Source organism: Eulemur rufifrons, chromosome 2 (assembly GCF_041146395.1).
Source record: "Eulemur rufifrons isolate Redbay chromosome 2, OSU_ERuf_1, whole genome shotgun sequence".
Classification (NCBI taxonomy): Eukaryota; Metazoa; Chordata; class Mammalia; order Primates; family Lemuridae; genus Eulemur; species Eulemur rufifrons.
The window spans coordinates 10,349,216-10,374,531 of NC_090984.1; the positions used below are offsets into that span (position 1 = coordinate 10,349,216).

The window sequence follows — 25,316 nt, forward strand, 5'->3', positions numbered from 1 at the left end:
TGGGATTGGGACGTTCAGAGCATGCACATCCCAAAGAAAGGACTGGCCCTTGAGTGTTTCCTGGGAGATTATCTCTGAGCCCTTGGAATGACCTGACTCATAAGAATGTCTGTATACCGGGGGCCGCATGCATAGTCTACACTAGCAACGTGGTCTATGGTGAATGCCTGTGGCCCTGGACCACACTGCATCAGACTGATCTCCGAAGGGACTGCAGACTGAATAGGTAAGGCCAGCAAGTGCTCCCATGCCTGTGATGGAGCCCCAGTAAAAACTCTGAGCACCAGAGCTCAGGCGAGCTTCCCTGGTTGGCAATACTTCACAGGCGCCGTCGCACATCATTGCTGGGAGAACTCAGTGCTGTCCACAGCTCTACAGGAGGGACTAGAAACCCACATCTGGTGTCTCCTGGACTCTGCCCCATGCACCCGTTGCTTTTGCTGAGTTTAATCTGTACCTTTCAGTGTAGTAAACCCTAACTGCGAGTACGATAGCTTCTCTGAGGTCTGTGAGTCTTTCTAATGAATCACTGAACCTGAAAATGGTCTTGGGGGACCCGACACAGAGACTATGGGTATTGTTTTATTATGAGAAACAGTGGTTTTTTTCTTTGTCCTCTTCAGTTCCACCACTCCTTGAGAAAATCAGGAGCATGAGTTGACCTCTCTCCTTGTTGAACCTGAAGCTTTCCCTCCCCCTAAACCTAGGAGAAACTGTTCCACCTCTCCCTTGTTCGCTGCCCTCCCTCAAGTTCTCAGCATACGCTCAGAGATGAACGGAGAGCTTGGATACCTTTCATTCCTGTTCCTTTATTTCAGTATCGTCCCCGCTAAACAAGCTAAGCAGAACATGTGTGTTCAGCCCGCGGTCAGTTGGGCATCACATTGTCCCCAGGACTCCCCTCCCTGGTCCCCTTCCCTGCTTTCTGGCCGGCAGGGCTGGGAGCCCCTCACATGGCACTCTCGTTGCCTCCCCGTCCCCTGGATGCCCCCTTCTCTTGTGCCATGAGTGACTTATAGGGCTTCCCCAGGCTGGGGAGGGTGAGCTCAGCCTCCTGCAGCTCCAGCTCCCGCTGAGACAAATGCTCAATGACGGCCGCCCCGATCGAGTCCCCCAGCACGTTGGTCATTGTGCGAAGCCGGTCACTGGTGGAGGGGAGAGAGAAGCAGCTGTTAATGGGGGCTTGAAAAGTTCCACAAGGGAGAGGGTGCAGCAGAGGTCAGGGGGGTGGGAGCTCCCTATACATTCCATACAATCCGTGACCACATGAACTCAAGCAGCTTCCTCACCCTCTCCTTCCTCAGTTTCCCCTCCTAACAAACTCAGGTTGGACCCGCTCTGAGATATTCACATTTGATCTTAGCAATGTGACTTTAAAAAAAAAGATATGAATATCTGATACAGACGATTAGGAGTCATCAGCTGAAAATCACATAGAACCGTGAAGGTAACCACCGTGAGGAAATCAGGTCAGGCCCCAGTCAATAGAGGCACTGACTAGGGAAGGCTGGAGACTGCCAAATGGGACTCAGGCCCAGCTAACAGCTCCCACGTGGGGATTGACAGTCCAGATGGTTTTTTAATGTAAACCTTCTGCTTTTAAAAGCTGAGATTTTTTTTTTTTTTTTTGAGACAGGTTCTCACTCTGTCTCCCAAAGAATTAAAAAACAAAAAAAATACATGCAGTCCCATCTACTCAGGAAACTGAAGCAGGAGGAGCCCAGCCTGGACAACATAGCAAGACCCCATCTCTAAAAAGAAAAAGAAAAAAATTGCAAGCCAGATCTGCCCCATGGATCACTTTTTTGTGACTTCCACATAAAACAGATAAAAGAGAAGTTTTTCTGGCTGATGGATAAATCCTTTGTTGCATGTCTCCTCTCCACCCTACATCCCAAGGGTAACTCTATTGCATTTGGGGTGCTCTCCAAGGCCCCCCCTTTCACTCTAAAATTCTGGAACTCTGTGTCTTTGCTGGAATAAAATCCCGTGGGTTGCAGGTCATGGGAAACACAGAGCCAGGGCGCAGCCTGAAGGATACTCACAGGAACCAGTCCACGGCTATGATGAGCGTGATGTCTTCCGTGGGCAAGCCGACCGACGTGAGCACAATGACCATGGTGACCAGACCTGCCTGGGGGATGCCAGCTGCCCCGACGCTGGCCGCTGTGGCCGTGATGCTGCATGTCGTAGAGAGAGAATGTGGGGAGACAGGGGGAGAGAACGGGGAGATAAGGAAGAGAGAGACAGAAAGAACACACAGACGGGAAGGGATCAGCTCCCCGAGGCATCTTAATTATATACCTGAGCCAGACACAGAAAGAAAAATACTGCATGATCTCTCTTACATGTAGAATCTAAAAAAAAAAAAAAAAAAAAAAGAACATAAAAAACAACAGTCGAATATACAGAAACAGAGAATAGAATGGTGGTCACCAGAGGTGATGGGGGATTAGGAATGTATTCAAAGGACACAAAGTTGTAGTTATGCAGGATGAATAAAGCTAGAGATGCAACATCCCGCGTGAGGACCACCGTTAGTAACACTGTGGCGTACACGGGAAATTTTCTCAGAGAGTCGATTTTAGGTGCTCTTACTAGAAAACAAGAGGAAGATAACTCTGTGATGTTTCAAGTATGTTAAACTGCTGATCTGTAGTCATCCTTTCACTAGCTACATCAAAACATCATGTTGTACACCTTCCAGGTATACAATAATAAAAAGTAAATTTTTACAGAGCAAACACTTTGCTACATGCAAGAAATGAATGAATGGGCCGGGCGCGGTGGCTCACGCCTGTAATCCTAGCACTCTGGGAGGCCGAGGCGGGTGGATTGCTCAAGGTCAAGAGTTCGAGACCAGCCTGAGCGAGACCCCGTCTCTACTAAAAATAGAAAGACATTATATGGACACCTAAAAATCTATATAGAAAAAATTAGCCGGGCATAGTGGCGCATGCCTGTAGTCCCAGCTACTCGGGAGGCTGAGGCAGTAGGATCGCTTAAGCCCAGGAGTTTGAGGTTGCTGTGAGCTAAGCTGACGCCACGGCACTCACTCTAGCCTGGGCAACAAAGTGAGACTCTGTCTCAACAAAAAAAAAAAAAAAAAAAAAAAAAGAAATGAATGAATGAAATTCCCCCAAAATGAAAAGCAAATCCTCAAGCGGCTTCCACTGAGGGCCCAGGCAGGCGGATTCCCCTCATCCGTTGCTGGCTTCTGGCTGGAAGTCGGTTCAATGATACCTTTAGTAGATGCAAGAGTAGGTATGGAACCAGCTGCCTTTGAAGCCTGGAGAAATGCAGAGGCATCAAACTGCACTGCAGCCAAGTGACCTCCCTATACGTGCATATGCTAGAAGCAGGAGATCAGGACAGCCGGGTCCAGGTGCTGGGAATGGAACTCTGGAACGGGGGCCAATTTACAGCCAAGAGAAGAAATCATCTACCGGCTGGGCGTGGTGGCTCACACCTGTAATCCTGGCACTCTAGGAGGCAGAGGCAGGAGGATTCCTTGAGCTCAGGAGCTCAAGACCAGCCTGAGCAAGAGTGAGATGCCCTCTCTACCAAAAATAGAAAAACTTAGCCGAGCGTGGTGGTGTACACCTGTAGTCCCAGCTACTTGGGAGGCTGAGGCAGGAGGATCACTTGAGCCAAGAAGTTTGAGGTTGCAGTGAGCTATCATGATGCCACTGCATTCTAGCTGGGGCGACAGAGTGAGACTCTGTCTCAAAAAAAAAAAGAAAGAAAGAAAGAAAAGGAAAGAAAAGAAAATGCTCAATATCTCTAATCATCAAAGAAACGCAAATCAAAACCACAATGAGTTATCACCTAACTCCAGCGAGAATGACTTTTATCAAAAAGTCCCAAAACAACAGATGCTGGCAAGGATACAGAGAGAAAGGAACACTTACTTACTGTTGGTGGGACTGCAAACTAGTACAACCTCTATGGAAAGTAGTATGGAGATACCTCAAAGAACTAAAAGTAGAACTACCATTTGATCCAGCAATCCCACTACTAGGTATTTACCCAAAGAAAAAAAAAGACATTTTATAAAAAAAAAAAAAAAAGACACTTGCACTTGAATGTTTATAGCAGCACAATTCACAATCGCAAAGACGTGGAAACCACCCAAGTGCCCATCAATACATGAGTGGATTAATAAAATGTGGTATATGCATACCATGGAGCACTACTCAGCTATAAAAAAAAAAAAAATGGTGATCTAGTTTCTTTTATAACCTAGATGGAGCTGGAGACCATTCTTAGTGAAGTATTGCAAAAATGGAAAAACAAACACCACATGTAATCAATACTAAATCGGAACTAACTGATCAACACTTATGTGCACATATGGAAGTAAAACTCAAGGGAAATCAAGGAGGTGGGAGGGAGCGGAGAGGAAGAGTTAATTCACACCTAACAGGCACAATGCTCACTAACTGGGTGAAGGGCACACTTTTAACTTTGACTCAAATTGTACAAAAGCAAATTATGTGATTGTCTACAGTGTTGAGCAAATGAAAAAATATATATATATATATGTACATGAGGTGGGGGGAACTAAAAGGCAGAACACACGGTGGAAAATGAAACAGATAGTGGTCTCCCATCAGATAGAGTCGCACACCTGTTAGGCTATTTTCAAACAGTCAACAGATAACAAGTGTTGGTGAAGGTGTGAAGAAAAGGTAACTCCTGTAGACTGTTGGTGGGAATGTCAGTTGGCACGGCCATTACGAAAAACTACATGGAGGTTCTTCAAAAAAATTAAAAATAGAACTACCATAAGATCCAACAATCCCACTTCTGGGTATTTGCCTAAAGGAAACAAAATCAGTATCTCAAAGGGATAACTGAACTCCCATGTTCACGGTAGCGTTATTCACAACAGCCAAGATATGGAAGCAACCAAAGTGTCCATTGACAGGTGAATGGATAGAGGAAGTGTGGTGTATATACACAAAGAAATACTACTAACCCTTTAAAAAGAAGGAAATCTTGCCATTTGTTAACAACATGGTTAAACCTGGAGGACATTATGTTTAGTATGTTTAGTCAGACACAGGAAGATAGATACTATATGGTCCCACTTATACATGGAATCTAAAATTGTTGAATTCATAGAAGCAGGGAGTAGAATGGTGGTTGCCAAGTGGGTAGAATTGGGAGGACATAGGTCAAAGGGTACAAAATTTCAGTGATCAGATGAATAAGTTGTGGGGATCTAATATATAGCATGGTGACTGTAGTTAATAACACTATATTGCACACTTGAAATTTGCAAAGACAGATCTTAAGTATTCTCACCACCACACACACAAAAAAAACGATAACTATGTGAGGTGATGGCTATGTTAATTACCTTGACTGTTAATCAGTTCCCAGTGTATACATATATTAAATCATCATGTTGCACACCTTAAATATATATTAATACAATTTTTGTCAATTATACCTCATTAAAGCTGTAGGAGAAAAGACAGAAATTTTAGGGAAAAAAAAAAAAGTGGATGGTCAGACTGTATCAGACATGGGCTAGCTTTTTATCTCCTGCATCAACTCTGTTTGCCTGGTGTGGTGAGCCAAGGATTCTAAAGCCACCAAGCTTACTAAGAAAGGTGTCAGTGCCTCTTTCTGGTGGCCTCTGAAGCCCCTTCCCAGATTCCAGTACTGTGAACATGGAGCCACTGGACATGCTTAGCCCAGACGATGGCTCTGTCAGAACAGGGACTGAGCAACTTGGGCTGTTGGACAGGGAATGGCCTTTGGAGTCCAGCAGACTCCATTCATGCGCCATACGACCTGGGACACACACTCAGAGCCTCCATTTCCTCATCTGTAGAGTAGGAGACATATACCCACCTTGTGGGGTTGTTTGAGTCACAGAAGAACACAGGGCTAGCATGTAATAAATGCTTCATAGGAATCAATTGTTGTTGCCAATAAAATTTTCAAGAAATAAAATTATATTTTCTAAAAGGTCATCCAATTTCTCCTTGGTTTATTCTATTTGGATTTGGTTTCCAAAAAAAAAAAAAAGAACGAAAAGAAAAGAGAGAGGGAGAGAGAGCGCACAGTGCTTCATGATCTCAGCCTCAAGGAGGGGCACTATTGCCGCTATCCTAAGTGAAGGAGCCTGTCTCTTCCTAACTCTGGCCCCAGCATGAACAGTCATCTGTGGGTGTCCACAGGAGGCAGGTAGCATGCTCGGAATAGGGTAAGTTAATTCTACCTGGATCCAAGAAGCCAACCCCAAACTTCTTTGGGTTAAGTTTAGATTACATCATCTAAACTTAGGTAATACCTCCAAACTAGGAAGCTCCAGGCATCCAATCACTACCTGCTACTGACTTTTAAAGTACTACCTGGTGGGTCTCAAGCTAGTCACCCACCAAGCTCTCTCCACAGGTTCCCAGGAAGAAGCTGGAGTGACACTCAGTGCCCTGGTCTGTCTGTTCTTAGGAACACTCCTTCAAAATTCTCCCATCCTTACCTCTTTTGATAACTTCCCTACTCCCAAAGACGTTAAAGTTTCCCATGAGAAGTGGTCATTGCAATGATTGGGATGCTGCTCCCATCCAAAAGAAAAAGAAAAAAAGTGTTCCTCTGAAATCATCTTTATGTCATTCTTTCCTGCATCCTTGGATTCCCCTAGAAAACAAGGCCTGTCCCATCCAGAGTGTGCATAAAGGCACTTTGCCCAAGACTGGTTACGGAGCGTTCAATAAATTCATCCTTTGAACACACACTTATGCAGCATCTACTACATGCTAGACACCTAGCAGAAATTCCCACAGAAGAAAATCCCTGCCCAAACAGAGCCTGCATTCAGGGGGAGGAGGCAATAAGCACGATGAATAAGTGAAATCCACACTAAGGCAGTTGGTGCTTTGGAGAAACAGTGCAACCTTAGAAAGTCCAGGTGTACAATTTTAAATAGGGCTTCCCTGTAAAGGTAACATTGGATCAAAGACCTGAAGGAGATGATAATGTTTGCTGTGACTTTTATAATGACTAAAGTAGAACCTCTGGATGAGGGGACCCAGGAATCCATATTAATAAGAAGAACCTCAGGTTATTAGGATGCACCAGGCATACTTTGGAAAACACTGGACAAAGGGACATCCCACAACAGCATGTGAGAAGAGAACTGACTGGAACATCTTTCCGGCTCCTGGAAGCCTCAGGTGGGGAAGTCTCAACTTCCACCTCACCTGGCATTGGGGTCTTCCTACATCCCCCTTCCAACGTCCGAGGGCTCCTTTGCACTCCAGTTGTGGTTCCCTCCTCCCCCACAGCCAAGCTGATATCTGAACTCCTAGGTCCCCCCCAGGGCCCCTCACCTGATGGTTGTGATCTGGCCCAGGTTGAGCTCGTAGTTGTTGACTTGAGCAATGAAGATGGCAGCCAGGGCCTCGTACAGGGCAGTGCCGTCCATGTTGACTGTGGCCCCCACGGGCAGCACAAACCTGGTGATGCGCCGGTCCACGCCCAGGCCCTCCTCCAGGCAGCGGAAGGTGATGGGCAGCGTGGCGGAGCTTGGGGAGAGAGCGAGCCCCAGAGGATGAAAACAGGGCGTGGCCAGGTGAGGCGGGCAGGGCTAAGGGGGCGTGGCTGAGAGTGGGGCGTGGCTGAGAACCAGGCGTGGTTGTGGGTAGCTGAGAATGGGCATGACCAGAGGTATGGCTGAGAGCAAGGCGTGGCCAGGTGTGGGCAGGGGCTGAGAGAAGGGCATGGCCAGGGTGTGGCTGAGAATGGCGTGTGGCCAGGTGGGGGAGGGGTTGAGTGCAGGACACGGCCAGGGGTGGGACTGAGAATGGGGAGTGGCCAGGGCAGCAAGGGGCCAAAGGAGATTTCCCCTTGGAAACACAGAGACCAAGTGAGGGTTCAGCAAGAGGCAGAGGGCAGGGGCATAACATTTCAGAGGCTAATTGTGCATGGGAAGGGGGGAGCTCCTCAGGACACAGGGAGAACAAAGCAATGCAGGTCTCCTAGGCTGAAGATCTCTTGACCCACTTACAGCCAATAGCTTAAGGCTGATGACTAGACAGACGCTAGTTTATGCCGCTAGTTCACTCTGTTTACTGCCAGAAAGAAGAGGATTAAAGGTCTGCTGACCTCCCACAGCTCAGGGCTAAAAGAAGGGTAGTACAGAGGACCCTAGTTCCTGGCACGGGGAGTGACCTCAGCTACGCTAATTCTCTCCCTCTCTCTCTCTCCCTGCCACTTCACAGGAGAGGGAGAGTGACTTCATTGGTTGGCAAGTTGAGCAGGAGTGGGCATCTCGTTTGGGATCAGGCTGCCCACCAGACTTGTGCTCTGCCTGCTCGGCTTTACATAATTCGGTAAGAAGCCTGGACTCGCGGAGCGGGCCTTTGGGTGTCCAGCTTGGCGGTGACCAGATGAGTTTAATTGTGGGACACAGCAACATCAGTCTGGCTTGGCCACAGACCAAAAGGCACTTTTGCCAATCAGCATTACCGGCAATTTAAAAATGATACTTTTCCTCCATCTGGTTGGCTCTTGTGACACTTCTCAAATTGTTTTGAATTTGGATGATGCCGGCAGAGGAGGTTTTTATTAACCCCGTAAAACTACAAAAAAAAAAAAAAAAGGAGAAGGAAGCCAAGAGAGCTCCCAGACACCATCTCAAGGGGAGTTGAGATCTCAGCTAGGAAATGACTGAGCTCACAGAGCATCTTGGAACCTTCCTCCTAACTTCAAAACTGGCATCTGGTTCTTTCCTCCATACAAAATGGAAAAACAGGAGAGGAGGAAAAGGGACCAAGAGAGCCAGACTAGGACAAAGTCCAGTCCCCCAAGAGACCTTCAAGGGCCCCTGACATTACTGTACAACTCAGAAGAAGTTTCTATGGCAGGGAGAGGGCAGGACCCGTAGGAGAGCCCCTGAAAGACGAGGAGTAAGCCCGGGGAGGGTGCCAGTGGCAGGAAGCAAGGCCATACCTGGAAGACGTGCCCATGGCGGTGATAAGGGCCTGTAGTATGCCCCCGATGAAGGGGAAGGGGTTCCGGTGAGTGACGAGGAAGTAGATGAGGGGAAGGATGCCACCAGCATGGAGGAACAAGCCCACGATGACAGTCAGGGTGTACATGCCCAGCTGACCTCCCAGGACAGCCATGTCTTCCATCTCCAGAATTTTCCCAGCAATCAGGAATAAGATGCCCACAGGTGCGTACCTAGGCAAGCCACACACCTGTCAGGTCTCCCTCCCAACCTCCCCTGCAGGGCTGAAGCTGGCATCTCCGAGGCTTTGCCCACAGAGAGCCCTGGAGCCAGGCAGTGCCCACCATACAGCACCCTGCTCCATCCCAGTCTTCCCCACACGTTAACAAACAGCACTGGGCCCCACAAACACAGCCTGCCTCCTCCTCCTCCTCCTCACACACAGCTCACCCCAACAACAGGGAAGTTCCTACAACTCCAGGACATAGAACCTTATCAAGTCCCTCCTTCGTTCACTCCCCCATTCAAACCCTCCCCTCCCTGCTCCCAAATAATCACCATCTTCAGCATCCCTTCCCTAGATAGTGCCAAGATAGTCCCTATCTCTGGCCTTCTAAACTTCCCTTATTTCTTGCTCCCAATTCTTTGTCACACACGTGAAACCCTCATACCCCTATTCCCTTTCCTAGCAGCACGTATTCTCACTCATCTGCCAGCCTATTTCACCAGCATTTCCCACCCACATCTCAAACAACCAGTGCTATCAAAATCACCTATGTATTCATTCATTCGACGACTACTGAGCACCTACTATGTCCCAGGCACATGGTTCCTGTCCTCGTGGTGCTTACATTCTGTTATGCACTGAATGTTCGTGTCTGCCCCAAAATTCATGCGTTGAGATCCTAATCCCCAGTGCGACAGTATCAGGAGTTGGGCTCCTTGGGAGGTGATTAGGCCATGAGGATGGAGCCCTCATGAATGGGATTAGTGCCCCTATAAAAGAGACCCCAGAGAGCTCCCTTGCTCCTGCTACTATGTGAGGACACAGCAAAAATATGGCCAGAAGATGGCCCTCACCAGATGAACATGTGGGTGCCTTGATCTTGGATTTCCCACCCTCCAGAACTGGGAGAAATAAATGTTTGCTGTTTAAGCCACCTGGTCTATGGTATTTTTATTATAGCAGCCCATACGGACTAAGACACATTCTAACGGGGAAGACAGAAAGTACACATAGACACGCACTAGTTATAAACTTCACGTGGTGATAACTGCAAAGGAGAGTCACTGGAGGGGGCGGCTTCACAGAGGGTGGTCAGGCAGGGCTTTTCTGAAGAGGTGACATTTAATCTGAGCTCTGAAGGATAACAAGGTAACATGGGTATCTGGGGGAAATCACTGCAGGTGCAGTGCAAAGACTGTGAGGTGGGCATGTGCTAAGGAGTGCTGGAGGACCATAAAGAAGACTGCTGTGGCTACAGCAGGGAGTGAAAAGAACTAGAGAAGAATCAAGTTCATCAGGGGCTTACCTGATTTCCCCACAAACTACTCAATCCATGAGTTTCTGCCAGTGGCACTGTCACCCACCAACCTCCAGGCTTCAATTGTGACTTCCCTCTCTTTAGAAACCGAAGTCTATACTCTTGGCCATGCTCATGGTGGATGTACTGGTGGAGATGGGGACCTCTTGAGAGGTTGGGGCAATAGCTTGGGTCAGAAATGAGGATGTAGGAAACTTCTCCAGCCATATCTGTGTTTCCCAAGCTGGGCTCAGGGTTAGCCCGGGGGAGTGGTTGCTGAGTCTTCTCCAAGTCATGTCTAGACCTACCTTTGTGCTTACTCTGGGCAACCTTTCTTCCAGCTCCCTCACCTCCATCCTTCTGCCTCATGCCCTGCAAACGTCCTCAGCCATGGATCAGTAGTACGTGACTTCTTGCCCCCTGTACTCAGCCACCTGGCACATCTGGACATTTTACCCAGCCATGCCAATGACACCGCTATAAATTCATGGTTCCCAATTCAGCAGAGCCTTCGATGCTCCTTGTTAATCCTCTGCTTGTTCTTCATAAGCTCCCCTTCCTTCCATTCCCCTCAGATGATTTTCCAAGCTCTTGATCCGGCCTCAAGTCCCCTACACAACTTTCAAGTTATTTAGGATGATGTGCAAAGTCTTCCTCCATTTGGCATCAGACACCCTTGTTAACATCTTCCACCACCACTTCCAACTTACTCTATGCTCTTGCCTTCCTGAACTCTCTGCCATTCTCCAAACAACTCAGGTACTTTCAAGCTCTGCGTGTTCTCTTCCCTCTGTTTGAAGTACTTCTCTGTCCAGTTGGATTCCTACTGGAAGCCCAGCTGAGAGGTGATCTTCTCTGACACCTCCTCACCTCCCCAGGCCGCATTCACTGCATGTCTCTCCATTCACTGCTCCCTTCTCCATGTCCCCGATGGTTTCTAAGTGTCCCTTTGCGATAGAATCTACCACCCTGTCTGTCCTCTTCAAGACTTTGTGAGCTCCTTGGAGCATGAATGCAATATATCTCTGTACTCCAGAGCTCAAGACAAAGTCAGCCTGAGAAAATGCCTGTTGAATGAGTGAAGGCATGTTTGAAGGAATGAAGAAACTTACAGAATGAATAAATTGATAAATGCATCAATTAAGGAATAATTAGCAAGGGGACAAATGAGTAAGAAAATGAATAAACAAATGAGACACGAGTGAGTGGGCGAGGGAATAAGCCAGTGAATGGACGAATGAACGAATGAATGGAATATTTAAGTGAATGAGAGAATGACAAACGCATACACAAATGAATGGGTCAAAGAATGAATAAATGACAGAAGTGAGCAAATAAATAAATGAGTCCATCAATGGTTTAACTAATGCATGGATGAGTTTGTGAATAAGTTTATGAGAGGATGAATGTATAAATGCATGAATGAAGCTGGTTCACTAAAGAAATGGATGAATAAGAAAACGAGTGAATCAAAGCACAGAAGAATGAGAATAAATGAACAAATGAGTGCATGAAGAAATAAATGAGGGAGCAAATGAGTGAACAGATCACTGCAGAAAGGCACGAAGGAATGAATGAGTCAGTGAGTTGGTGAGTGAATTAACCAACACATAGAAAAATGAATAAATGTCGGTCAGTTGTGACATGTGGATGATCCCAGAGGACACTATGCTTAGTGAAATAAGCCAGGCACAGAAACACAAATATTGCATGATCTCACTTATATGCAAAATCTGAAAAAAGTTTGAACTCAGAAAGTAGACTGGTGATTACCAAGGGTTTGGGGGGGCGGGAGCAGGGGCAAGGGGGTTGGAAAGATTTTAATCAAAGATACAAAATTTCGGTTAAATAGGAGGAATAAATTCAAGAGATCTATTGTACAACATGGTGACTATAGTTGAAAGCAATGTATTGTAGACACGAAAATCACGGAGGGTCAATTTTAAGTGTCCTCACCACAAAAAAATAAGCATGTGAGGCAACCCACGTGTTAATTAGCTCAATTTAGCCATTCCCCAATGTAGACATATTTCAAAACATCATGTGGGATGTGATAAATATATATAATTTTATTTGTCAACTAAAAGAATGAATAAATGAACAATGAACAACTGAGGGAACCAATGTGTGGAGGAATGAGTAGACAGGAGTAAATGAGTGAAAGAATGATTTGGTCAATGCATAGAAGAATGGATGAATGAACAGATCAACAAGGGAGTAAACAAGTGAATAAATCACTGCAGAAAGGCATGAAGGAATGAATGAGTCAGGGAGTTGGTGAGTGAATTAACCAATGCATAGAAGGATGACTAATGGATGAGGAAATGGGTGAACCAATGCATAAAAGAACGAATATAGACGAATACGTGAATGAATGAATGATTTGGTCAATGCCTAAAAGAATGAGTGGATGCACAGATACACAAAGGTGTGAATGAGTGAAGAAATCATTGCAGAAAGACAAGGAAGCAGTGAATGGATGAGTTAGTAAGTGAAGTAACCAATACATCAATGAATGACTTTCGCCAAAAGTCTCCAGCAAGCTCTCCAGTGACTTCCCCACAGCCTGACTTCCCAGCCCTGGCTCCACATTCCCGTTGGCACAGCCCAGCACTCACCAGATGATTATTCCCACCAGCCTCATAATAGCCTCATTGAGGCTGTCGAAGAAGTCCCTCAGGACTCGGCCCTTGTGTTTCATGCCACCGATGACCAGCCCAAAGGCCACAGAAAAGACCACGAGGCCCAGAGCGTTGATGCCATTGGCTGAGCCAGGCACAGGCACGGTCTCCTCAAAGCTCAGCACCTCTTGTAAGGTACCCAAGGCCCGGGTGACATTTTCCAGGAAGCTGGTTCCGTTCTCCATCGAGAATGGAGGCGGCACGGAGGCACCCAGCTCAGACCCATTCTCCGTTCTCACGATGGTCCTGGTTACCACCCTCGTGCTGTACTGCGTCTTGAACTGAAATAGAGACACATTGATCCCAGAACTGGTTCAGAGGATGCATCCGAATCACCTAGAGAAATCCCTTATGAACATCAATTCCTGGTTCCCACACCCTGGAAAGTCTTATTGGGCAGATCTGAATGAGTGAATGGATGATTTGACCAATGCATAGAAGAATGAGTGAATGAATTAGTAAAGTCATTATGGAAAACGGTATGTTGGATCCTCAAAAAATCAGAAATAGAACTACCATAGGACCTAGCAATCCCACTACTAGGTATATATCCAAAGGAAATAAAATCAATATTTCAAAGAGATATCTGCACTCTCATGTTCTTTGTAGCACTATTTCAACAGCCAAGATATGGGAGCAACCTAAGTGTCCATTGATAGCTGAATAGATAAAGAAAATGTTGGCCAGGGGCGGTGGCTCAAGCCTGTAATCCTAGCACTCTGGAAGGTCAAGGTGGGAGGATCATTTGAGGTCAGGAGTTCGAGACCAGCCTGAGCAAGAGCGAGACCCTGTCTCTACAAAAAATAGAAAAGTTGGTCAGGCATGGTGGTGTGCACCTGTAATCCCAGCTGATTGGGAGGCAGAGGCAGGAGGATTGCTTGAGCCCAGGAGTTTGAGGGTGCAGTGAGTTATGATGACACTACTGCACTCTAGCCTGGGCAATAGAGCGACACCCTGTCTCAAAAAAAAAAAAAAAAAAGAAAGAAAGAAAAGGAAATGTGATAAGATACACAATGGAATACTACTCAGCCTTCAAAAAGAAGAAGATCATGTCATTTGTGACAACATGAATGAACACAGAGGACATTGTGCTAAGTGAAATAAGTCAGGCACAGAAAGACAAATACCATATATCTCACTTATCTGTGGGATCTTAAAAAGTCAAACTCACAGAAACAGACAGTAAAATGGCAGTTACCAGGGGCTGGGGGTGAAAGGGAAGATGTTGGTCAAAGGACACAAAATTTCAGTTAGACAAGAGGGACAAATTCAAGACATCTATTGTACAACGTGATGACTATAATTAATAACAATGTACTGTGTACTTGAAAATCACCAAAAGGATAGATTGTGTTCTTACCACAAAAAATAATCAGTATGTGATATAATAGGTTCATGAACTCCATTGAGCCATTCCACAATGCAAACATATTTCAAAACATCATGTCATACCCCATACAAATATATAATTTTTGTCAATTAAAAAATAAATTTTAAAAAATTGGGCCAGGCGTGGTGGCTCACGCCTGTAATCCCAGCACTCTGGGAGGCCGAGGCGGGAGGATCGCTTCAGGTCAGGAGTTTGAGACCATCCTGAGCAACAGGGAGACCCTGTCTCTACTAATAAATAGAAAAATTAGCCAGGTGTCATGGTGCACACCTGTAGTCCCAGCGACTTAGGAGGCTGAGGCAGGAGGATCACTTGATACCAAGTGTTTGAGGTTGCTGTGAGCTACAAGGGCACCACTGCAGGCTACCTAGGGCCACAGAGCAAGATTCTATCTCAAATTAAATGAATAAGCAAACAAACAAATACATAAAATTAAATGTTTAAAAAGAATAATGGAGGCAGTGAACAACCAATGCATGGAAGCATGAATCTAGAGTCTGCATTTTTCACAAGCTCCCTGGGCAATATTCAGCCATATTTGAGAGCCTTCCTCCCCAACCATCTATGGTCAGAAGACCTGGAATCTCTACCCCAGCTTTGAGACCTTGTCTAGTCGTCCCATGTCCAGGCAGCCCATGGCCTAAGTCCTTCTCTCTAATCCTCCCTTGATCATCACAACAAAGGGAAACACATTCTAGACTCCTCCAGGAGCCCCCATGCATTGCTCCATCGGGCCCTTCCCCTTGGGCCATCCCCTCAACAGCAACCGCCACCCCCCGCCACCGCCCCCACCAAACCTCTTCATCAAACCATGTCCTTCCCTCTGACCTGTTTGAAGCAGGCCTCCACAAGGTTGGGTGGAAACATGTTTCTGCAGAAAAACATCAGAAAAAGGAAAGCGGTTAGACCTTGGGAGGGAGTGGTCTCAGGTGATAATAGTAACACAAACAATAACAGTAACAGTAATATGGCAGCCAACATATCATATACTGAACACATGCCTTACCTCTATCCTCTGACATAAACACTACAACAACCCTGGGAATGATTGCTACTCATGTTCCCATTTTATAGAGAGAAACCAAAGCACAGGGAATTTACACAAGTTACCCAGAGCCACACAGCTGCTAAAAGGTACAAATGGACCTCAAAATCAGGTCCATCTGAGCACCCTACAAGAAGCCCTACATCACTTCAGGGACTTCAATTCAAACACATGTGCCAGTGATACCTCACAAAACTACAGAGAGCTCCTAAACTCTTTCAACCCCAGGTTCCCCTACAGTCGGTTGACTAAGGTGGAGCCATGGCTAGACTTGATTCTGGCTGGCAAAATCTTGCTGCTCTAAGAGAATCATTGGCCCTCCTACGGGGCTTGGGAACACCAAGCAAATACCAGCTGTTCTGACCGCACCCCAAGATGCCACAGCTATAGCTGTAGCCTCTCCAGCCCAAGGGTCAAAAGATCATATCTTAGGAGCAGTCGCTGTTGGAGAATATGTGCACAGCTCCAGGGCAGAAGTTGGGTACCAAAGATGAGTACCAATGGGTGTTGCCCTTTCCAGGCTGGGTCAACCTGTTCTTTTTGTCCTTTTGTTCCTTTGGCATACAGAGCTGGAAATCCCACTGAAATGAGAAAGAATGTCACCTGATCAGATCCATGAAGGCATCAGCTGTGGGGATGGTCTCTATCCGGCCCTCTCGGTGCAGGCCCTCCTTGGACCCCTTCCCAGGATGGATGATGGTGACCATAAGGATGCCAATGAAGACTGCGATGATCGTGGTCACCATGTAGTACACAGCTGCTCGCATCCCCATCCGCCCCGTGGCCTTGTTGTCCAGGGATGCCATACCTGGAGGACAGATGGTGCAGCCCCATCTATGCCCCACCACCCACTCTCCCATCCGTCCATCCCACACTCCCTGTATCACCAGCTCAACTACCATTACACCAAACATCCCCTCCTACAGCCAGAACACACCCACCATCCATTCATTCACACCACCGTCTTTCTACCCCTATTCTATTTTCCATAGACACCTTCACACCCCACCCCATCCTTTACCCAAGCAGCATTCTGCTAACCATGCTACCTTCCCTCTATTCCAAGCTACCCTTTTTCAACCCTCACCCCAACCTCTCTTGACCCCTATTTTGCACCACAAACTAACATTCACCCCACTCGTCATCCCACTATCCACCCCCAAATCACACCTCCAATCCACCTCACTGTACGCTCACTGTAGTACATACAGTTGGTGCCCACCCAGACGCCCCTCACCAGGCCACTACGCTTATCCTTCAGCTGCCGTGAGCATTGGCTGCTAACAGCCCAAGCTGCCTCGTTCTCCCAAGAATTGCTCTTGGCAGACCAGGAGCTGCCTCCCCCAGAAAGGCCCCAGGAGGCGCACATTGCCCTTGAGGGACTGGTACAGGGATTCCAAAGGCCAGCTCCTTTGACCCAGGAAAGGGCAGAAACGGGGGGGACAATTCCATGGTGCCATTCACGCTCCAGACTCTCCATGGGATCAGGCTGAGATGCCAGCCTTCTTCTGAACCCACATCTTTCCTTCACTGGTTTCCCTATTTCATTCTGCTTCACTCACTTCCTCGTGGATTTTTCTTGAGAGGTAGCCCTTAGTAAACCACCTGTGCAAATATCCCCATCTCAGGCTCGCTTTTAGGAAACCCAACCTAAGAAACCATTCCTTCACGCCTTTTTCTTCATCCCCATCCCCAAATCCAAGGACTGGCAAACCACCACGCATGTGCCATATCTGGCCCACTACCTATTTCTTGTAAATAAAGTTTTATTGGAACACAACCAGGCCCATTTTTTCACATATTGTCTGTGGCTGCTTTTGTGTTACAACAGCAGAAATGAGTACAGTTGACCCTTGAACAACACAGGTTTGAACTGCTCAGATCCACTTATATGTGGATTTTCTTCCACCTCTGCCACCCCTGAGACAGAAAGACCAACCCCTCCTCTTCCTCCTCCTCCTCAGCCTACTCAGCGTGAAGATGAGGATGAAGAACTTCATGATGATCCACTTCCACTTAATGAATTATAAATATATTTTCTCTTTCTTAAAATTTTCTTTTTTTTTTTTTTTTTTTGTTGAGACAGAGTCTCACTTTGTTGCCCAGGCTAGAGTGAGTGCCGTGGCGTCAGCTTAGCTCACAGCAACCTCAGACTCCTCAGCTTAAGCGATCCTACTGCCTCAGCCTCCCGAGTAGCTGGGACTACAGGCATGCGCCACTATGCCCGGCTAATTTTTTCTATATAGATTTTTAGTTGTCCATATAATGTCTTTCTATTTTTAGTAGAGACGGGGTCTCGCTCAGGCTGGTCTTGAACTCCTGACCTTGAGCAATCCACCCGCCTCGGCCTCCCAGAGTGCTAGGATTACAGGCGTGAGCCACCGCGCCCGGCCTTAAAATTTTCTTAATAACATTTTTTTCTCTAGCTTACTTTATTGTGAGAATACCATGTATAATACATACAGCATACAAAATGTGAGTTAATCAACTGTTCATGTTATCAGCAAGACTTCCAGTCAACAGTAGGCTACCAGTAGTAAAGTTTTTGGGGAGTCAAAATTTATATGTGGATTTTCAACTGTGTGGAGGGGGGGTCAGAAACCCTAACCCCCATTTTTGTTGTTTAAGAGTCGACTGTACGCCTGTAATCCTAGCACTCTGGGATGCCAAGGCGGGAGGATCACTTGAGCTCAGGAGTTCGAAACCACCCTGAGCAAGAGTGAGATCCTGTCTCTACTAAAAATACAAAGAAATCAGCCAAACAACTAAAAATAGAAAAAATTAGCAGGGCATGGTGTGTGTCTGTAGTCCCAGCTACCTGGGAGGCTGAGGCAGGAGGATTGCTTGAGCCCAGGAGTTTGAGGTTGCTGTGAGCTAGGCTGACGCCAGGGCACTCTAGCCCAGGCAAGGGAGTGAGACTCTGTCTCAAAAAAAATAAAATAAAATAAAAATTAAAAAAAAGTCAACTGTAGTTGCAACAGAGACCATATGTCCCTCAAAGCTGAAAACATTCACTATCTAGCCCTCTAGAGAAAAAGTTTTCAGACCCCTGCATAAACCAACCAAACTCGCATCCCACCTCCACTCACCATCCTGACACCTCCATCTCACTCACCTTCACCCACATCCCACCCCCTGCCCATCCACACTATATCCCAGTTACCTTCCCTGCTGCCCCTCCAAGCTGTTCTTTCACCCCTAGATGGTACCTAGCCCCTTGCAGGTTGACATTTGACCTCTAAGGAAAAGAACAGGAAGGTTACTGAGATAAGTAGTGCAGGTCATATGGGGTCTGGAACCTGGGTCTGATCGGGACCTGGGCTTTGACCAAAGACTCTGGGCAAGATGCAGGCTACATGTCTGAGGTGCCGAGTTGGGGCGGGGGGGCTCCCATGCTTGGGACTGCCTCAGCTCTGGTTCAAGCTAGAGCTCTGGGTGGCTCTCTCACCTGTGACCAGGCTGGAGACAATGAGAGGTAGTACCAGCATCTGCAGCATCCTCATGAGAAGCTCTCCAGGAAAAGAGAAGTACTTGATCTGGCGGTAGGTGAGCTGATACGGGCGCAGGGCAAAGGCCAGGCTGACCCCTAAGGCCAAAAGGAGGGGTCCATGGACCACAGTCTGGGTAACCAAGCCCCAGGCAAGGTCCATCCATGCCAAGAAGGGTGTGTGAGGGCAGGAGTGAAAGAAAGAGAAAAACATTCAACGAGTGTGTGTATTTATGCATGCATGGGTACACGTGCACACTGTAAAAATATATGAGTTTATGGGACATGTTGACATGTATGTAAATGTATAAACGTCTGCAGCCATTAGTATTACCTATGCATGCATATGTCACAGTGTATGTTCACGTGCGGGCATGTACACGTGCCTGTATACGTCGGCCCATACACGTGAATATGCACATGTACCTTCCTAGGTGTGTCTATAGGTGTGATTTGTGTGTACGTTACTGTTTTCAAATACTGGAATGTATGTGTATTTAAGCTCCTAAGTGTGTGCATGTGTGCTCAGGAGAATGTATGTGCAAGGTGTGAATGGGTTTATGAATTCTAATATATGTGTAAAAATGTGCACGTGAGTTTATGTTTGTACCTGTACGTTCTGTGCATGCATGAAAATATGTTCATGCTTATGTCCGTGCATATGTAAAGTGTTTGTACAATGTATATATGTGTGTGTACACATGGATATACATGTGACGCTGTGTGCACATAACACAGCTGTGTTTGCCCGTGTGTGTACCCATCTATGTGAGTGTGTCCTTATGGAGGCTTGGAAGGAGGGGGCTGGTGGGACATCTGAGTGCAGGTGAGAATGGAGCGGGTGCAAAAGCGAATAGATGTGGCAGGTGCGCGCCGGGAATTTTCCTGAAGTCCCCGCCCTCCCGGGGGCAGAGCTCACCGATGACCACAGCACTGATGGTTAACAGGATGAAGGCGTTTCGGCGCAGGAAGCGCAGCACGTGCTCGCGGGTCATGGTCTGCAGGCGCAGGCGCGTGCGCAGCGCTCTCTGCTGCAGGCTCTCCTGCAGCTGCTGCAGCCAGCCCACCCGGCCCAGGCGCTGGCCACTCTCCCGCAGGAACAGGCTGTTGCCATGGCTGCTCATCATCTATCTGCGGGGGACAGAGAAGCCAAGGTCTGGTGAGGGACAGGACAGAAGGCTGCGCAGGCAGAGGGGGAAGGGTGGAAAAGGAGGGTGGGCACTTGGAGGAAACTGAGAAGGCAGGGGATGGGAGAAGTCAGTCTGTTGGGATGTACCAGTGCTGGGACAGCTGAGACACTGCCCGGAGTTCTAGGATTGCGTCCAGGCAGGAAAGGGTCAGAGTCCTCCCAGAATCACTCCCGGGCAGGCCTGGAAAGAGGTGAGGCAGACAAGCACAAAATAATGGGCGCTTTGGCCATTTTTCTTATTTCACTGAGATCATCACAGGCAATTGGGGGTTGCCCCAGCTCGCCAACCAAACTAACAAGCCTTTGCTAAGTGCCAACTGCATGCAGAGCCCTAGACACGGCACTTTAGAGCTAGTTTCCAAAATTAATACAGTGTGGTGTCCAGTTTGGAGGTGTTCCACAAGGACAAAAGCAGCAGTTGCTCTGCTTAAATGCCCAGGTGAGCAACAGGGAGGGGAGAATGATTTGGGAAGGAAATGGTGACAATTCTTGGCCCCAGTGTGAGTCCCTCTGGTGATGCAGGCGCTGCACGTGGATGGTTTTCCAGCCTGAGACTTTCGTGTCTTTTCTTTACATTTGGCCGTATCCGTGCATCCTCACTTACATTTCTAAAAACATATATCTACGATGAAAACTTTAGACCACTGCTTGAAATGTTGTTATAGTTATATTTTTCATCAACGTTTAAATAAAACACATATAGAGATAAAAACCTGCCCATCCGTTTACCAAGTAACACCTTACATGTCCAGGGCAGCTTAGAATCTATGACTTCACGGACCTGAGGAACTTTTTCCTTCGTGGATCTTTTCCTCCATTAAAAAAAATTATGAGGCCAGGCGAGGTGGCTCACGCCTGTAATCCTAGCACTCTGGGAGGCCGAGGCGGGTGATCGCTCAAGGTCAGGAGTTTGAGACCAGCCTGAGCAAGAGCGAGACCCCGTCTCTATTAAAAAAAAAAAAAAAATAGAAAGAAAGAAAAAAAAATTATGTAGATAGTAAAATTATACTTTGCAACTGCATTGGTATAAAGGTAAATATATTATTTTAGAACTAGGTAGCGGTGATGGCTGCACACCATTGTGAAAGTGCTCAATGCCCCTCAACTGTGCGCTTTCAAATGGTGGATTTTGTGATTTTGCATTATGTGAATTTCACCTCAACTTTTAAAATGGATATATTCATGTTACACATTAAAACATTTTCTTTGACCTGAAAGTTTATTTCTGCTTTCTGATTTTAAAAGAAGTGGAAGCATCATGGCAGTAGAGAGCAGTATTAGAGGATGGCAGGTGGGCTGGGGAAAGGATGGGGAGAGGTTGGTTAATGGATACAAAGTTACAGCTGGAGGCCTGACATATCCCAGCACTTTGGGAGACCGAGGCGAGGTGCCCTTGAGCCCGGAGTTCGAGATTACAGTGAGCTGTCATCACACCACGGCACTGCAGCCTGGGTGACAAGAGTGAGACCTCGTCTCAAAAAAAAAATAATAATTAATTAAAAATAAACATTTTTAGCCAGATAGGAGAAGTAAGTTTTGGTGTTCTGCAGCACTGTAGAGTGAATGTGGTTAATGATAATTTACTGTATATAGCCAGATTGGGGGATTTTGAATGTAGTAACACAAAGAAATAATAAATGTTTGAGGGGTAGATATGCTAATTGCCCTGATTTGATCATCATGCCTTGGATACATGTATTGAAATATCACTCTGTATCCCATAAATATGTATAATTATGTGTCAACTCAAAATAAAGGGGAAAAAAAGAAATGAAAACATTTCTATGGGTCCCTATAAGTATTGTGGGCTCTGGGCACTGGGCCTCCTTTCCTGAGGGGTAAGCCAGACTGACCTACACGGATCTTGTAGCCAAAAGGTAGCAGGACCCTAATCCAGGCATATTCGGAATCTGGTCATCTTTCTAAATCCACTCTCAGGCTCTCTCCCCTACAACTCTCCCTGGGTCCCGCCCCTGTTCCCTCCCTGCTCATATCTTTGTAAACAGTCCTTATCTTAAACTCTTTTCAATTCCTCTTTTTGAATGTGCTATTTCCCTACCAATACACTGAATTCATCTGACTCTTAGAAAAAACTCTCTATGAACCAAAAGAAGACATTAAGTATTATATCCTGTACCTGGACTCTGTACCTATTTGGTTTGCCTGAGATTTTCACACTCACATAAAGAGAAGTTGTTCACTTCCCACGGCTGCTTTCTGAGGGATCTCAGCTCCCAATCGCTCTCCTCACTCTGCCCCCCACCCCCAGGATCACCCCCAGCACCTGAATTTATCCAGATCAGGGCCAGAAGTCTCTTGGAGGTCTCAGTTGCACCAATATGTAGGTGCCTGGATTTTTTTTTTTTTTTTTTGCTTCCACTGGCTGAGCAGCTACATTTCTGGGATCACCATCTTCCTTGCCCTCCTCTGTTCCTCCCACATCTGAGGGATGGGACATTGTCTTGGCTTCTCAGGCTATGCGGCCTCCAGGTCTAAGCTCTGGTTCCCAAAGCAAAGCCCCAGCTGGGATCCTGTTCCAAACAGACCAGTCTCCTGAAATCATGATGCTGTTCTCACCTTGCTGTGAAAAAACTCCCAGACAGGAGACTACACAGGAGACACAATCCCTCCCTCTCCTCTGGAATATTACATTCCCAGTCACCAAACAGCAGGAGGAATTTGCCTGTGGAAACCAAGAGTGATCACTGAGCTGAGATCTAAACTAGTTAGGAAAACTCTAGAGCCTGGAGTTTTCCCTACAAGACATAGTACAGTATTGACAAACCATGGTCTTCAGGCCAAATCTGGCCTCATTGCCAGTTTTTGTAAATAAAGTTTTATTGGCACACAGCCATGTTCATTCATTATGTATTGTCTACAGCTGCTGTCGAGCTACAATGGCTGAGTTGAGTTGTTGGAACAGAGATTTATGGGCCACAAAGCTGAAAATACTTACCCTCTGGCCCTTTACTGAAAAAATTTCCCAACCCCCAGCCTAGAGAAGAGCCTGTGACACTTAGAACAGCACCTGGTGATCAGGAAATAGATGTTGACTGTGGTTGATAAGAAGCAGAAACCCAACACACAAGAAATCAAGAACAGAGAAAAATGCTACCATGGGAGAACGTCTTCCTAATGACTTTTCTGAGTACTGTCTGCATTTCTCCTTCATATATACCATTGTGATACATCCATTAAAAATAATATTAGATTTTTAAAAATGCATGACTTGAAATGGGACCTCCCCTTGGGCCTTTGTGGGTCTCTCTTGGATTTGGGGAGATTCTCCCCTCACCCTGGGCTCTTTCTGTTCTAGTCCCTCCTGGTTCTAGGCCCTGCGTCTCAGTCCTCCTGCCCTAGAAATGGCCCTTGTAGCATCCCCAGGCCTTGCAGGGTGAGGGATTCAAGGATGGGTCTCCCACCTGGTTTCCCCAACCACCACACTCCTAGATGTCACGAGATTTGCCAGCTGCCCCTCGGAGCAATTGGGAAGAAAGGAAGATACCCTGAGCAAAATGAGAAAGTTCTCTACACATTTTCTCTCAATGCTATGCTGGCCAGAGGAGTGAGTGAGGGGAGGGAAAGACAGGATGGGAATCGTGTACATCACACACACACTCGGGAACACACAACCTCTCACACCTCTTGTGCACAATCGACGCATCCACAACCCTGCACGGACACACAGTCACACAAACTCTTCAGACATAAAACCACATGCACCCCTTCAGAAATGCAACTTCATGTATACAGTCATGTAATTCCTACACACGCACACACACACATTCATGCCCGTGCATAACTACCCCTCATAAATGAAACTCTACACAGGCAGTAACAGTCATACAATTCCTATGCACACATAGGCACGAACACACATACACACACACACACACACACACACAACTTAGGACACAAAATACAAAACTTCAGACACTGAAATTCATCCCTACGTGGAAACACTCAGCTCCACACATCTCTTCAGAAACGCAACCCCACTCATGAACTCAGTCTCAAACACACACACCCCAAAACACACACACCCCAACACACACACACACACACACACACTCACTCCATCCTCAGACCCCCTGCAGTCTTGGCCACACGAGGTATGTATGCACAGGAGGAATAAACCCCGGCACAGCGGAGGGAGCTGAGCTCCGTACGTGGACGAGGCACAGTGATGGAAACACGCCGGTGAGTCGAGGCCACTGGATGGGCAGGCGGGGAGCTGGGCAGGGGACCCAGGCCTAACGAAGGCGACAGGAAACTCACCAGGCGACCTGGAGAAAAGCGGCGGCAGCGACTCTAAGGAGCAGGGACAAAGGGCGGCCCACCCGCCTGACCCCGGCGCAAGCCGAGCGCGCCTCGCCCCCGCCTGCCCGAATCCCAGGTCCCAGCGTGCGCGAGTCCCCTCGCCGGGCGGCGGTGTCCCCACTCACCAGCGTCCGGAGCGGCGGGGGCGGCCTGCCCACGCCTCGGCCTGCGCGCTGCGCCCGGATGCGGGAGCCGGAGCCCGGGGAAGCGCCCGGCCGGGGCCGCGGGGACCCGCCAGGGACCGTGCAGCGCTGGCGCGGGGACCGGACGGGCGCGGAGCCGGCACGCGCTGTGTGGCCGGCGGGATCCTGGCCGGCCCTGCGCTCACGTGGGTACGGGGGCGTTGGGCGACCGGGGGGAGGGAGCGGGATCCCCTCCGGGATGCCCCCAGCCTCCCTCGCGCCCAGCCCTGGCGCCTCTGCAGCGCCGGAGAAGGGGGACCGTGTGCTTGGGGAGGGAGGGGGAAGAACGGTGGGCGGGGGTGAGTGGCCTCTCCTGCCACTCGCGCCACTCCCGCACCCAGCCCCCGCCCCCTGCTCTGAGCCGCGCCTCCGAGCCCCCGCCCAGCGCCTCCTCCCGAGCCCTGGGAGGCCGGAGCATCCCCCGGGGAGCGCGGGGACCGGGCCGTGGCACCGCTGGACCCGCGCCTCGCATCCTCGGTGGAGGTCTGGGGATGGCGTGGGCGCGAGCATCCCGGTGACAACTGCCACTGC

The 25,316-nt window shown here is 47.8% G+C and overlaps 1 protein-coding gene across 2 annotated transcripts; it reads right to left on the minus strand.

Moving 5' to 3' along the window:
• Positions 1-789: 789 nt before the first annotated feature.
• Positions 790-25,068, minus strand: SLC1A6 (solute carrier family 1 member 6). 2 transcript variants are annotated; one of them, XM_069495384.1, is made up of 10 exons: positions 24,729-25,068; positions 20,014-20,225; positions 19,056-19,193; positions 16,211-16,415; positions 15,391-15,433; positions 13,110-13,453; positions 8,968-9,201; positions 7,347-7,541; positions 2,046-2,180; positions 790-1,145 (listed from the first exon to the last, which is right to left on the minus strand). In XM_069495384.1, exons 2-10 carry the CDS (start codon positions 20,219-20,221, stop codon positions 950-952), a joined length of 1,698 nt encoding a protein of 565 aa, XP_069351485.1. In that variant the 5' UTR covers positions 20,222-20,225; positions 24,729-25,068; the 3' UTR covers positions 790-949. The 2 variants fall into 2 exon arrangements, with proteins under 2 accessions (XP_069351485.1, XP_069351486.1); XM_069495385.1 differs by lacking the exons at positions 790-1,145; positions 2,046-2,180; positions 7,347-7,541; ... (1 more) ...; positions 16,211-16,415; positions 24,729-25,068 and having other exon boundaries at positions 13,423-13,453; positions 20,014-20,218.
• Between the last annotated feature and the right edge of the window lie 248 nt (positions 25,069-25,316).

Coding starts and splice junctions, on each gene's coding strand:
- SLC1A6 (XM_069495384.1), bottom strand. CDS start 20,221: ATGATGAGCAGCCATGGCAACAGCCTGTTCCTGCGGGAGAGTGGCCAG. Junction 16,416..19,055: donor TGTCTCCAGCCTGGTCACAG/GTGAGAGAGCCA, acceptor TCTGTCCTCCAG/GTATGGCATCCCTGGACAAC. Junction 13,454..15,390: donor TGGAGGCCTGCTTCAAACAG/GTCAGAGGGAAG, acceptor TCTCTATTTCAG/TTCAAGACGCAGTACAGCAC.